Raw genomic sequence first — 15,682 nt, forward strand, 5'->3', positions numbered from 1 at the left:
TTGATGAACCGGGAAAAATTGCCTCAAATCCTCAAAAATAAAGCTAACTATTATAAAAACAAGAAGTCTCTAATTCAAACAAGCGAACCGAGTCTTCAACCATCTGGGCGAAGCAACGCGTCTCCACTGATCGTGTACCAAACACTCTGTGATCATCTACACGAAAGAGTAAACGCTTTACTCAATGGTTTACTTACGCTTCCAGAGCTAAACGATCATTTAGCAACGTTCGTGTACCTTTTACTATGTGATGAAGCATGAGGTACGTGATCATGCAGTGCGCTCTGCAATGCAAGCCTTATACGATCGTCTAAACGACTACCATACGATGAAGCACTATCATCTATACGATCGCTGAGTGAGTGTCTTCGTATCGTATACCGCGTGATCGTGTAATTAGTAACTATGCAATGAGCATGCTAACTACACGATCGTTTAGTGCGCGCCTTTTTCTAAACGATAAGCATCAAATGCTCCCATTACGATCGTTTACCTCCAGCGTTTACGCGATCGGGCAACAAATGCTACGTGATAGAGTAAACCATTTACCCTAAACGATCGTTTAGTAAATACTACACGATCGCATAGAAAAATCTACACGATCGTTTAGTTAAATCCTGAGGCTACACGACCCGGCCAACTCTTGGTCTTCTTCTTCGCTGAGAATCACATTTCCATGCTTCGAAACTTCATCACAAACGACTTGACTAACTCAAACACTATGAATTACAGACTCGATTGCATGTTAATTATGCCCAAAAACATAGGGGGCCTTACAAATTTACACTTTGTAATTTAAAGAAAGCTTTAAATAAAGGCAATTAAACCCGTAAACATTCATCAACGTCATGCACAAACACATTTAACAATTAAACGCAATGCAGAAAACCCACCACGACTGTAAAAGCAATTCAAAATAGAAGTGAAATTTGGAATACCAGAACAATCTGCCTCTGATACCAATTGAAGAAAATCGGACATGAGGATTTCCATAAACAACGGAAAGATCGTTCCAAATTTCAATCGTATATGAACATTAAAAATTACAATCAAGAAACGGAAATTACAGCATGCTTTTCTAAAGATTAAGAGATAGAACAAACATACCTTTGAAGACTCATCTTCAATCTCCCTTAATCACGAACGCTCGAACAAACTCCAATACTGCAACCCAAACGCTCGAACACTACAACCACTACACTGCACAATCCACAGCAATCTCGAACACAACGATCACCCAGATCACGAACACATCGAATGGCCTCCAATAACCATGACTATGTCGAGTTGAGTATGACACCACCACAATTTGGTATTCTCGGTGTAAGCATCTAGAAGTGTGGGCTCTGTGTGGACTTGGTTAGAGAACAAGACCGAAGGAACAATCGTGTAAATGATTGAGCAAATGGGAGATGACAGAGTCTATTATATGGACGATGCCCAATCGTTTAATAAAAGTTATGTGATTGATTAGCATCAGCTACACGATCATTTAACTAATCGGCCAACTGAGTGCCTATCATATAGAAACACTCCACAATCGTCTAGTCTCTCATTAGTTGTCGTTTAGAAAATCTATGTTACTTGACAGCCACCATGAGTAATTTTTTTGAATAGAAAATCTCAATTCAACAACTACTAAATTTAGGAAAACATTTTTTCTTTTATCTCATGGTTACCATGAAACTACCAATAATATCTCACTCAATTGGTTATTAGAGAAAAAGATATTATTATCCAATAATTAATATTATTATAAATATACATGATAACCAACTTACCATAGTATACTTATAACCTATAGGTGTAATATTTCATCTCATGAAACATATAAACCATAGCTCTTTTTCTATTCTATGGTACTTAATGTAAATCTCATTTACATTAATCCTCTACGCGATGTATCTCATACATCACACCGATCATATCATATATAATCGGATTACCTCTCGTCAATTTGAACATTTCAAATAAACACCAAGAATTGATCCTCAACTTGAATCTATTGAGCTACCAAGGGGACCTTATGGACCTGTAACTCGAAGCTCCAATGGTAGGTGAATAACTAACTAAACTCTTTAGTCACGGGATCCACCATCTGTTAACTGCCAGGCACTCCACTAAAGACCGACAGCTGAACTCTCCTTACTACAGATATATTATGTGTCCATATTAACCAATCAATAGTGCGATAACTCTTCACAGATCGTTCGTAAGTACAGTTGGGCCAATAACCGTTAGGCCCCATAGTTACATCTAACTCCTTAAGTACCACCGATCCTTCTAATGAACATAAGTCATAGTCCTACTATGACGGAGTCCTCTCTTCCAAAGAGAAGCTGTGGCCACTATGTTCAAGCCCCGAAATCAGCCCTTAAGGGAGCAATCTATCTACTTACTTCTGCTTTAGGGAAGGAGTGAATTTCATCTTGTGTAACTAAGTTCCCAACTCCCAAATCAGACATGTCCCCAAAAAGGTAGGCATGTTGAGTTGGCAATCTGGCCACTCTCACTCATACTAATTAAAGGACCAGCTTCAAAGGCAGAAGTTCCCAAAACACTTAGGATTAATGTCATATCACCTATGGTCGTTTAGGTGAGATGTAAGTCTCTAGTATCAATGTCTTTATATACAGAAAAAAAAATATTTCGTGGTCCGGTCTTATACAAACTCTTTATATAGGACACCCCTGCTCGCATGTCTCCACTTGAATGGTCAGGATCTACCATCTGTAGTAGTTCACAACAATTGCAAACCTCTACAAAGTGGGCCGTATCCGTAATGTCAACAGGATCAAGAATCCCTCCTTAATCCTTATACTACAGACCTATTTAAGTTATCACTTATGGCATGATCCACTTGTATATCTCATATACATGCTTAAGTTTACATACGATAACTATGGAGCTTTGTTTATTGGATATGAGTAAATGCCAAATAAAATAACTCTTATTTTATTCATAACAATGTGTGTATATTACAAACAAAGAGACTCTAGAAGAATTAGGACACCAATCCCAACAATCCTACAGTTGTTGAATTGACAGGGTGGCGACAGAGGTAGATTGTTGCCGCTGGTCGTCCTGCAAGATAGCCTTTCCTTTGTCATTGGCTTTTGTAGCTGGAGATTGACTCAACTCAACAGTTTCTTGAGCCTATATTTGATCTCTTAAAGTAGCGATTTCATGATCTCGTTCTTTTACAACTTTCATGAGGAGATTTATCTTTCTCTCCATCTTTGTCATGGCCGACTCAATCGCTACGTCAATCACCATGACAGATACTATATTAAATTGTGATTCTTTATCTGATGGATCAGTAGTAGAAGCATAGTTGTCGAACAAGGGATTTTCTTTGATGACAATCCCGCCTTTATGAGATTCCATCAACTGTTCCCAGATTTTCTCCGTGATGACAGAGCTTATGTAAGTATCGCTTGCGGTAGTAACTTTGGATGCAATTTTTTTAGTGTCATATGTAAATTTGTTGATTTGGATGACGAGAGAGCGGTGAGAGGTAGAAAGGTCCCACCAAGCGTGCCAATGTGTTCGCACGAGATTTTAAGAGAAATTTATTTCGTGGAATTTGAACTTTGTATTTGTATTAATTTTGTGGAAATTGAGTACAATCTCTAATACATAATATTTTGATGCTTTCAAAATAAACTATAGTCTTTAAGCTAGTTGATCTTCTTGAACTATCGACTTTTGGGTTTGTTGATCTTCTTAGACAATCGGCCTTTGGGCTTGTTGATCTTCTTGGATGATCGGCCTTTGAGCTTGTTCATCTTTTTGGATGATCGGCCTTTGGGCTTGATGATCTTCTCGGACAATCGGCCTTTAGGTTTAATGATCTTCTCGGACGATCGACCTTTGGGCTTGTTGATCTTCTTGGACGATCGACCTTTAGGCTTGTTGATCTTCTTGGAGGATTAGTGTTTGCACGAGGCTTCCAGAAAAACTTGTTTCGTGGAGTTGAACTTGAGTTGGTGTTGATGTTGATGTTGATTTGATGCGATGTGGTTCGATCTCTAGTACTTGATCCTCTGATTCTCTCTCAGTCGAATGCATACGCTTGATTTGAGGAAGCGAAGTGCGTGATGATCTTGGAGTTGAAGTCTTGGAAGAATGCTTGTATCTCTAAAGAACTTCAGTCTGCAGAACGTTTGTATCTCCAAAGGACTTCAGTCTTCAAGCGTGGTTAGATTGTTTGTATCTTCAAAGGACTTCGGTCTTCAAAACTTTGATATGTTTTCTCATCTTCAGAGCTTTAATGTCTTCTGGTCTTCAGAGATTTGATATGTCTTCTAATCTTGAGAGCTTTAGTGTCTTCTAATCTTCAAAGTTTTAGATGATTTATGTTCTTCAGATCCTTGAAGCTTCAGACTTTAGATCTTCAGAGAGATTTTTCCTTCAATTCTTCCAACCCCCCTCCCAAATGAAGAGATAATGTCTCTATTTATAGGTGTTTCTCATGGGCCTTATATGGGTTTAGGCCTAATTACTTTATTGGGCCCAAATTGGGTTTGGGCTAAAGTTGGGCTTGGGCCTATTTGTTGTTGGGCCGAATTAATGGGTTTGAGCTTAATATTTAACTTAGCTCAAAATTTTACCATGGGTTTGAATTCGGTTGGGCCCGAGTGGCTTTAATTACTCAGCCCAATCCAACTTATAAATTTTCCAATAGGCTCGGGTTTTCATTGATGATGTGGCAACTCGTGATTCGCCAAAATTTCTCATTCAACAACCACAAAATAAATGTAGTAATCCGGATACCCACACCATGAGAATCTTGAATTCCCATGAAACAAATGACTCATTTTAGTCATCCTACTTTTAAAAACTATAATTATTTTTTTGTCCTTTCATTTTCATTTTTATTCTATTTTTTCAATCAAGATTTTAGCATTACAATTTTCTTACCTTTTTTTTATTACTTTTTTTTTTACAATACATAAGGTGGGCGAATTGAACCTATGAATTTGAGATTGATAATACAAACACTATGCTAGTTTTGACACAATTTACATATCTAAATTTCTTAAAATGTAGTCATATTTAAGAGTTTCTATTAGGTGTATAATTAATGTTAAATTTTTGTAAATATGGATAGAAGTGACGCTTTTTAGAAGTTTAAGTATCGAAATTAAAATTTTTAAAATACATGAACCAAATTAAATAAAAGTCCAATTTATAAAAGTAATAATGAAAGAAAAAAAAAACAGAAATTAATATACTATTGAAACCTAATCTAACCTCAGAGTCGAAAGTAGAAAGTCATGGGCCTGAGTTATAAGGCCCACGATACTGAGTGGCCACCTTCATGACGTATGGTTATATGAGGCCCAATAACTTGCGGGAGAAAACGAAGGGGACCGTGAATATGGGCTAAGAAGTCCTTAGAAGTGGGTTCTTTTTCGCAAATGGCCCATTGGAGAAGCCCATTATCAAATAGCCTTCTTGGTTACAAATTCTAAAAAGGGCTAACGAGAAGGATAGTGGATTTTAACTTTTCATTTGTAAAAATAGCAAATCATAATTTTATTTACAAAAAATGGCAAAACAAATTAGAAATAAAAAATAAACGAATTTATAAAAGTCTAAACTACCCCCAACCATACAAATGAAATTGCAATTGACTTATTAAGAAATATTCATAATTACATTGTAATCAAAACTAATATCTAGAGACTATCGATTGGTTAAGCTCATATCACTGCACCGACCTTCTCCAACTAAGTTGCCAACATTTTCCTCTCTGGCTCCTCTGCCAACAATGGTGCGGTCGTAAATAGAATCATTGTCTCTAAAGCTATCATCGCAACCATAATTTCCTCTACTCTATTCAAAATTCTGAAAATTCAGATGGGGACATTTTAGGGTTAAAGAAAAATTAATTACACTATAATTCAAATGAAGGTTTTTTAGTCATCAAAGATCTTTTGAAAGTCTTTTGTGATACTTCCAATGAGATATTTATTTGCCTACAAATACAGTGTAACTAGTTTCCAAACTACGCCCAACAAATACAATCGTGGAGATCTGATGAATAGAAGAGAAACAAACAATATTCAGGATGGTACATCCTTCCTTGATCATCAAGGTGGGTATAAGACCCCAAGGCAAACAGATTAATACCAACACCGTTTATATGCTTGGCATACCTTTTCACAATGACTCGACAGGAATCACTTTGGAAAGAAGAGACTATGCGACTTGAACTATTGGGCGTGGACGATTAAGTCGAGCCTTTCATCCTGCAAAGTAGACTTGTTATCAATTGACTTCCACGATTCTAATCACATTAGGATTTCTGCAGCCATCTCGATACATTGTTAACCGAGAAATAATACATTCAGAAGTTGGAAAAATCTTAAATTGGATTAGATCAACAAGATGTTTAAAAGATGTGTTTGAAACAATAGAAACTCCTATGAATCAGAAGTCATGATAGTAGTTATTTTCATCTCACTTACCATTGAACAAAACTCTTAATCGTTTAACAGCCATAAGAAGTAAACATCGAGAGGATAAAGAACGTTAGGGCTACGTGTTTTATTATAATATTTTATGTTTGAAACAAAAAGATAATAAATATAATGTTCAAAAGTATTTTAAAACTGTGAATCTTGAATAAGTTTAATAGAAAGTATAATAAAAACGATAAATTTCAGTTGGGATAATTAATATAATATGATAATTTAAATTTCAGACGAAGATTTTAAAATTAATTGTTGTAGAAGATTTGAAAATTCAAAATAAGTATTAAATTTGATACATAAATTTATAACAAATGCTAAAATCGCGAGATTTAAGGATGATTATCCGCTTCAAATAATCAAATTAGTTGGCGTTGAAAGTCTGCTGGAATATATAGTTGAATTAATTACAGACTCATTAATACAGATGTCGAATTAATTACACTGCAATTAAAAGAGACGATAAAGGCATTTTAGGATTTCCAAAAGTTTGACTCATGTGATCTCCATGCATTTTGCTATAATTCAAAACTACTTCATCATTTGCTATTTTTCCAAATGATAGTGTAACTACTGCTATTTACCTAATTATTTCTTCTAAAGAAAAAATCCCCACTGTTAATGCTTAGTTTGGGTACCATTTTGATTTTAATTTTTGACTTTTGAAAATTAAGTTTTTAAACTCTACTTTCACTCTAAATTTTTATATTATGTTATTTACTTTCTGTCAATGTTTTCAAAAACTGAAAATTGAAAAAAGTAATATTTGAAAACTTGTTTATATTTTTAGATTGTGACTAAGAATTCAAATGTCTTTTTAGGAATATGAAAATCATTATAAAGAATTGAGAGGAAACAAACATAAATTTTAAAAACAAAAAATTAAAAGTAAAATGGTTACTAGGTGAGTCTACATTTAATAAAAATAAATAAATAAATAATAACTATATACTTACATGTAGCCTACATTTTATGTGGCCAATTGGGTGGGTACTGCCTCCAACCGTTCAAATATTTTTCGAGCATAATTCAATTGGTTGGATATACATCATTAATTCAGTGGATTTAAAATTTCAATCTTCACTTTTTCATAGTTGAACTAAAATAAATTAAACGCTTCATATGATGTATCTTCCTCCATGTATAAATTCAGCTTAAGAAATTTAACTAGACACTCGTATATAGATGATCATCAATATATTATCTTTCATATGTCAAAAGGTATTTACGTCATTAATGAAGTTCGTAGTAATCTCTTATGTTAGAGAAAATGTCACATCAGCAACCAAATGAGTCAAGAAGACACATCAACTGAAGGTTGTCATGTCACTGTGGAGAGTCATGAAGAATTATTCCATTTAGTGCTCAAGATTTCTATTAGGATTGGTGATAACAAACAAATATTCCTTCCTCATGTATTGGACCATGTGTCCTCATTTTATTAGTTGTTTGGTATATAATTCTTTTAATTCTTTGAATCCCTAAAATAGGGAACAGTGTATAAATGTTGCCCCTTTTCAATGCAATACAGAATACGAAGAGTCAAAAGCCAACATCACTCTGTCTATCGCTTAGTAAATTGTCATGTCAACGATCAGCTAAACGATTGAATACATCATTAATCGTTTAGCACCTAGAGTCCATCGTGTACAACAAAAGGGTAGACGATAACCTCCATCATGTAGTGCCAACGTCCTATCATTTAGTACGCCAAAGGTAAACAATAAGGTGAACAATACTACTATCGCTTAGCTTCCGCGACTCCATCACTTAGCAAGACAAGGTAGACGATAAGGTAAGCGATATCACTAATACTTAGTTTCTGAGGCTCCATCGTTTAGTACGATAAGGTAGGTGATACCACTATCGTTTAGTATCCAAGGCTCTGTCGCTTAGTATAATAAGGTAAACGACAAAGTTGTCTTGCATCGTTTAACCGCATGACTCGATTGTACACAAAAAAGAGGTAAACGATTCAGTTTCCATCTCTTTATATTTTCTAACTTGGTATCAGAGCTACCATGACAGACGCCACTATCACAAGACTTAATGCGACCAGTGAATCGTCGAAGTTCAGCACACCTCCTCTTAATCAACTACTGAATCAGATAACCAACACCAAGTTGGAGAAAGGTAATTTTATGTTGTGGAAGACGTTAGCTCTTCCCATCCTGAAGGGATACAAACTTGAAGGTCATCTATCAGGAACAAAGGTATGTTCTCCTATGTTCATTGTGTCTACTTCGTCAGTAGCTGAACCTAGAGAAGCAGACTCTCAAGCCTCAAAAGGAGCTTCGAGCTCCACTTGTGTAAAGTCCTTGAACCCACAGTGTGAAGTATGGGTTATAGCAGATCAACTTCTATTAGGGTGGTTATACAACTTCATGACTTCTGAAGTCGTCGTACAACTGATGGGGTACAAGAGCACAAAGAGTCTATGGGATGCCATACACTCGTTATTTGGAGTTCAGTCGAGGGCAGAAGAAGACTATCTTCGCCAAGTTTTTCAACAGACACACAAAGGTAATAAATCGATGTCTAAATATTTGAAACTTATGAAGCTTCACTCTGATAATCTGGCTCAAGCTGAAAGCCCAGTATATACACACAACCTAGTGTCTCATGTACTACTTGGACTGGATGAGGAGTACAATCCAATGGTTGTCGTTGTTCAAAGCAAACCAGAGATATCTTAGTTGGATATGCAGTCTGAACTATTGTCGTTCGAGAAGAGGTTGGAACATCAGAACACTTCAAAATCCACACAGCATTTGCTCACAATGCCTCTGCCAATGTTGCTTAAAATCGGAACAACTCTTTATATAAGGTCCCTGGACAAAACAACACACAATGAGGTAACAAACAACAGTTTAATGGATCCAGAGGTTACAACAATAGTGGAGGAAATAGAGGAAGAGGTCGAGGCAGAGGAAATAGGTCTACATGTCAGGTTTGCTCCAAGTATGGACATGCTACAGATGTATGCTACCAGAGGTACAACCGAGAGTTTGTCCCAAATCAAAACAGTGGTAAAGGAAATACTCAGACTCAAAATCAAGGTAACCATGGAGAAAATCCCTCAGCATTTGTCACCTCACAGAACCTCAATTTGTCTCTTCAAACTGAATCAGATGGGGACTTCAATTGGTATACAAATAGTGGAGCAATCAATCATATGACAGAAGATCCCAACAATATAGCAAACCCCTCTGAGTACATAGGTAAGGAACAAATTATAGTATGAAATGGACAGCAGTTAGATATATCTTTAATAGGAAATGCATCTTTAAGTTCCTCTAGGTGCAATCTGAATCTAAAAAACATACAATGTGTGCCAAATATTGCGAAGAATCTGGTTAGCATATCAAAACTAGTTCAAGATAATGATATTTTTGTTGAGTTCTATAATGATTGTTGTGTTGTTAAGGACAAATGTTCGGGACAAGTACTGATGAAAGGAACTCTTAAAGACGGCTAAATGAAGCAGAGGTGATTCCAGTTGATGTAAATATCAAAGAGGCAAGCTGTTTTCTCAATCCAATGAATAAAAATAACAATTCTACAGTCTTTGTTCTATCCAAAAGTGGAGCAAAACTTAGTAGAATCTAAAGGGTTGTGGCATAGGAGACTAGGTCATCCTTCTCTTCGAATTTTGGAGAATATATTGAAAACTTGTAATCTTCCTACTAAGCTGAATGAAGAGATTAAGTTTTGTAAACCTTGCTATCTTGGTAAAGCCCATTCCCTACCCTTTCCTAATTATTTGACTCGTGCACAACACAAATTTGATTTAATACACTCAGATGTATGGGGTCCAGCCTTTACAAACTCCACTGAAGGATATAGATATTACATATCGTTTATTGATGATTACAATAGATATCTCTGGGTATATCCACTTAAACAGAAGTCTGATACACTACAGGCATTTAAACACTTCCATTTGTTGCCCAACACATTGAAATCGATGTTCACTTTGTCAGAGATCTAGTCCTCTAAAGGAAACTTGAAATTTGATATGTTCCTTATCATCGGATCAGCTAGTTGACTGCCTCACAAAACCATTGACACACTCTCAATTCTTCAACTTAGGTCCAAACTTGGGATAGTTGAACTCCCCACAAGTTTGAGGGGGGTGTTAGAGAAAATGCCACATCAGCAACCAAGGAAGAGTCAAGAAGACACATTAGTTGAAGGTTGTTATGTCACTGTGGAGAGTCATGAAGAATTATTCCCTTTAGTGCTCCAAGATTTCTGTTAGGATTTGTGATAACAAAAAAATACTCCTTCCTCATGTATTGGATCATGTGTTCTCATTTTATTAGTTGTTCAATACATAATTCTTTTAATTCTTTGAAACCCTAAAATAGGGAATAGTGTATAAATCGGGCATGCTTCCCCTTTTCAATACAATACAGAGTACGAAAAGTCAAAAGCCAACATCACTCTATCTATCGCTTAGTAAATTGATTTCATCGTGTACAACGATCAGCTAAACGATTGAATACATCATTCATAGAGTCCATCGTGTACAACGAAATGGTAGACGGCAGCCTCCATCGTGTAGCGCCAACGTCCTATCGTTTAGTATGATAAAGGTAAACAATAAGGTGAACGATACTATTATTGCTTAGCTTTTGTGGCTCCATCGCTTAGCAAGACAAGATAGACGATAAGGTAAGTGATATCACTAACGCTTAGTTTCCGAGGCTCCATCGTTTAATACGATAAGGTATGTGATACCACTATTGCGTAGTATCCAAGGCTCCATCGCTTAGTACGATAAGATAAACGAAAAGGTTGTCTTGCATCGTTTAACCGCGTGACTCGATCGTACACAAAGAAGAGGTAAACGATTCAGTTTCCATCTCTTTATATTTTCTAACTTTTTATAAGTGGAAGGTTTCTTCATTCCCTAATGAGACAACCTATAGACCACAAACATTTTAGAGACATTTTAAAGTTGTACTTCATTAATGAATCAATGATTCTTCACCATAATGTAAATAGTATTGTGAACCAGTATCAATCATAAAAATGTAAATCTTTTTTGTACTATAAAATGTCTTACTGTGATCGATGTCTCTCACACACACGTACGCACTTTCTTCAAAACAACATTTAGGTTTTTTTACTCAATTGAATATTCTTAAAACTTATCAAATAATTTTTAAAAACAAAAACTGCCAACTTGCTATTATTAACTCATTCAAAAGTTTGAGAGAAGAAAACTACCATTTTTTCCCAATTCATGTTGTTTTATTTGTCTTCAATTTTAACTTTAAAAAAATGAGAAAAAAATAATTAGAATTTAATCTCTATAATTTAATATTAAGAATTTTGTTTTTATAATTTATTAAAAACTCCATAAATAATCCATATATTTAAATAAAACCCTCATCAATATAGTTTTGGTAATTTATGAATTATGAGGGTTTTATTACGTTGTCGGAATGAATTCTAGCTTTTAAATCATGTGGACTAAATCTAATTTTTATGAAAATAAAAAGAAAAAGCATTGCATGTAGTACGTCAAGTGCTATTATCACTAATGTCTTAGTCTAAATATTCATAGATTTAAAGAAGCTTTGTAGTGACCCCTTTAGACTTTAGACACGAATCCCCAATGGGTTCAGTGGCAGAGAGCAAATTAAGGCAATAACACAATTGAGCTCGTGCTTGTATTTGTTCAACAATTCAATCCATTCCCACGACATATCCTATCATCTCAAAAGAAAATTAAAACAATCAAAATAAATAAAACTAAAGTCACTTTTAGTCTACACAAATTTTATGATTTGTCTACCTTTTAGATTATTAAAAAGAACAACCATTAATACGTCTTTTCTTTTTCTTACTGCATTGTCTCTTGATATCTTTTCTAGTATCATCGATTTAAGTGAAATGGTGAGACATTATTTATATATATGTTTTGAGGATATAGTTACGTGGCTTTTATTGAAATCCAAAACATTGAGATAATAGTAAATTAAGTAAATCTTTTGAGAGAATTATTCCCACTTTGGTTTATAATCAAAGTATATAGATTAATAGACAACTAAATAGTTAATGAATTTGTTTCCCAAAAAAAAAAAAGGTTAATGAATTACATGTTTAGGGGATCTTTAATTAGTAAATAAGAGATCTATATAAGGATGACAATAATTATACGTGATGAATGAATTATTGAAAAAGGAATTTTAAAGATAGCTAAAGGAAAATAAAGTACACTTATTATGATAGAAATAATGAGTAAGTTGTATGAATATTATTAGTGTATTTAGCACGTGCACTTAAAAACCCTTGCAAACTTTTTATCTTTTTACTTTTAAAAAACAAGACATACAATCTCCTAACTTTTTGTATCATAAAAAAAATCGATATAATAGAAGATAATGTAACATCGAAATTTAGTTTGATGACGTAATACTACCCCGACCCTTCAACTTTAAATTTGAAGAGCTTTTAAAATTAAAGAAGACGCTCGTTTAAAGTCTGACATATTTATTCTATCTTTTCAATATTTGAGGAAAAAGTTGATGAAAAGAAAATTTTTGTATTTTGATTGTTAAGGACATCATAAAAACTCCACGTGTCTCTATAATAATATAATAGTGTCCATTTTCAGTATATAAGTTCTCATGACTTTGCTTTTATTTTCATCCAAATTTTTTTATATATATCAAAGAAGATAATTGCTCATTGATATGAAACCGTAGAGAACACCCTAGGTCAACTTTATCTATAAATACATCATTATAACTCCACATGAGATATCTTAAAACTTCTGACTTTTTCTACATTCTTTAATTCTCTTACTAACTTAGACATTGGAGCCTTTTTTTTGTTTGCAAGTCCTCTTTTTCTCGAATTACAAATTTTTCGTTGTTGTAACGTGGAGGTAAGGTACGTTTTCGCTCAATCAAAAATTGGCATCAACGAACATAAGTTCTCATGATTTTGCTTTTATTTTCATCCAAAATCTATTAGCGAAAATAATTGCTTAGTACTACGTATATTCTCTTTGTTAGACATTATGAAAGTTTGCACTCTTGCAAAAATTATACCCTACCTTTCTCCTACTAAATCTAGACCTAGCTAGCTAAGACTCGTCCACACAATAAATGTGTGACATAGATGGGATATAGATCATGACTCTCTAATACCTCTTATTAAGAGAAATGAAGAGCCTCCACATATATATCTTTACAATAGAATGATAACTTTATTCCTTTGGACATAAGCACTAATCACTCTACTTTTGATTTCAATCTAAAGTTTTGTAAGAATCAACATAATTTGTCACTTGCATAATATACGGATCACTCTTTACGTTTAAATAATGAGAATCCATACTAAAGTGGTAATAGATATTACCTATATTCTTGGAATGAGAGAATAGGTACTAGGTAGAAGAAAAACCATAGACTTTTTAATATGATTTCAAGCATGTGTGAATGAGAATTTAAAATTTTAACCTTTTAACCTAGGTGTGCATTTGCATTAGTTGCAGTTATATCTTTTTTTAGTAAAAATGTTATGAAGATGAAGAAACGATCGATCCCAAGAGAAGAAAGATATGTCAATTATTGTGAAAAGCTAACTTCACTTTGATTTAGTTGTAATTGTCATAAAAGATCTAAAAGAAACACTAGTAAAAGCTTACGTATTTTTTAAGGTTGGATGTCACCATTATTGTAATAATGCCTTATATCTTTTGTCATTTTAAATTTGAATAAATATCAATTTATACTCTATAATTTTGGAAGTTATATCAACTTAAACTAACTTTTTATAAGTGTATCAATTTGTACACGCTCATTCGGATTTTGTTTGATCAATATCCTGTGGAACATATAATTTGAGTCAATTAAACTTCTAAATTTCCATAAGTCAATCTATTTAGATAATTCACTACCATTGCATTTAAAAATTATCCATGCATTAATTCTCAAAAGTTTGTAAATATCAAATCTCAATTTTACAAAATGAACGACAATTAAAGGGTAAATGCATGAACGGTCGTTGTAAAATGATATTTTTATTTTAAATGATGTAAATTTTAATTAAACATGCATGTACAGTATAATTTAGGGTTGCTTGGTTGATAATTAGATTCAATTTTATGTTTCTAAAAACTATTTTTGAATTCTGTGATCCAAACCATACAAATTCTTTAAAAAAAATATTTTTATGTTTTCATTATAACTAGATTTCGAATTTTAAATTTTAAAGTACATAATTATATTAAGTAAAAATAAAAACAATTAGAAGTGGAGACATTTTATAAACTCAATTCATGTTTTAAAAAAATTAAAATATGTATTAGGTAAAGTATTATAAATCATATAATATTGCAAAATATTTATTGTACAATTCTTTTATCATAATACATGTTCATGAATAAATTAATAGTTTGTTGTCAATTAATATCTAGTGAGTAATTATCACTAATTTTATGAATTATAAATTATTATCAAACATATTAAAACTAATTAGAATTCATTTTTTACTACCAAACACATGTCTAAGAATAAAAAATAAAAAAAAACGATTTTTTTCATTAAAATCAATTGTTTTCAAATTTTTGTTTTAAGTTTCCTACTAAGCGAGCTTTAGTTTTCAGCTTTAAACACGACAAATACACTGCACCATTTTTTCCCTTTCTGTCTGATTCATGGGGCCTCTCTCTCTCTCTGTCTCTCACCAATTTGATAGAAATTGAAGTCCAGTCATCAAGTGAGTCAAACAATAAGACAAAACTGTAAAAGAGCTCTAGTCCAAATCATGGGCTTTTTTTCCCCTCAAAAGCTCATCAATTATTTTTGTTACGTAATAATACCTGAGATCCAATTCAAAACTTTAGCTTCTAAAAAAATTAAAAATAAAAACAAAACAAAACTTTAGAAATTTGATTGTTGAAAATAAAAAAAGCAATTAAAATTATAAAGTTCTTAACAAAAAGTGCCTGCTTTAATGATATTTGTTTGCTGTCATTTTAGAAAATATCTCAAATATCTTAGCAAAATTAATAACAAATTAACAACCGACATTTAAAAGAGTGAATATCTTCACATACTTTATTAAAGTAATTATAAGTATATATATATACACAGAGATGGGTTTTAACAAACTGATTAGATCCATCGAGCATCATCTCATCGAGTCATCGAGCATTGCATCGAATATTTTAAGAACTTCTG

At 33.4% G+C, this 15,682-nt stretch overlaps 1 protein-coding gene across 1 annotated transcript; it reads left to right on the plus strand.

The window, feature by feature from the left end:
- The first annotated feature begins 8,500 nt into the window (after positions 1 to 8,500).
- LOC150032793 (uncharacterized) lies at positions 8,501 to 9,175 on the plus strand. Its single transcript, XM_090307021.1, has one exon. The coding sequence runs from the start codon at positions 8,501 to 8,503 to the stop codon at positions 9,173 to 9,175; it is 675 nt and encodes a 224-aa protein (XP_090163147.1).
- The last annotated feature ends 6,507 nt before the right edge of the window (positions 9,176 to 15,682 follow it).

The sequence above is a fragment of the Benincasa hispida genome, chromosome 11 (genome assembly GCF_027475165.1).
Source record: "Benincasa hispida cultivar pf3 chromosome 11, pf3_genome.v1.1, whole genome shotgun sequence".
NCBI classification, from domain to species: Eukaryota; Viridiplantae; Streptophyta; class Magnoliopsida; order Cucurbitales; family Cucurbitaceae; genus Benincasa; species Benincasa hispida.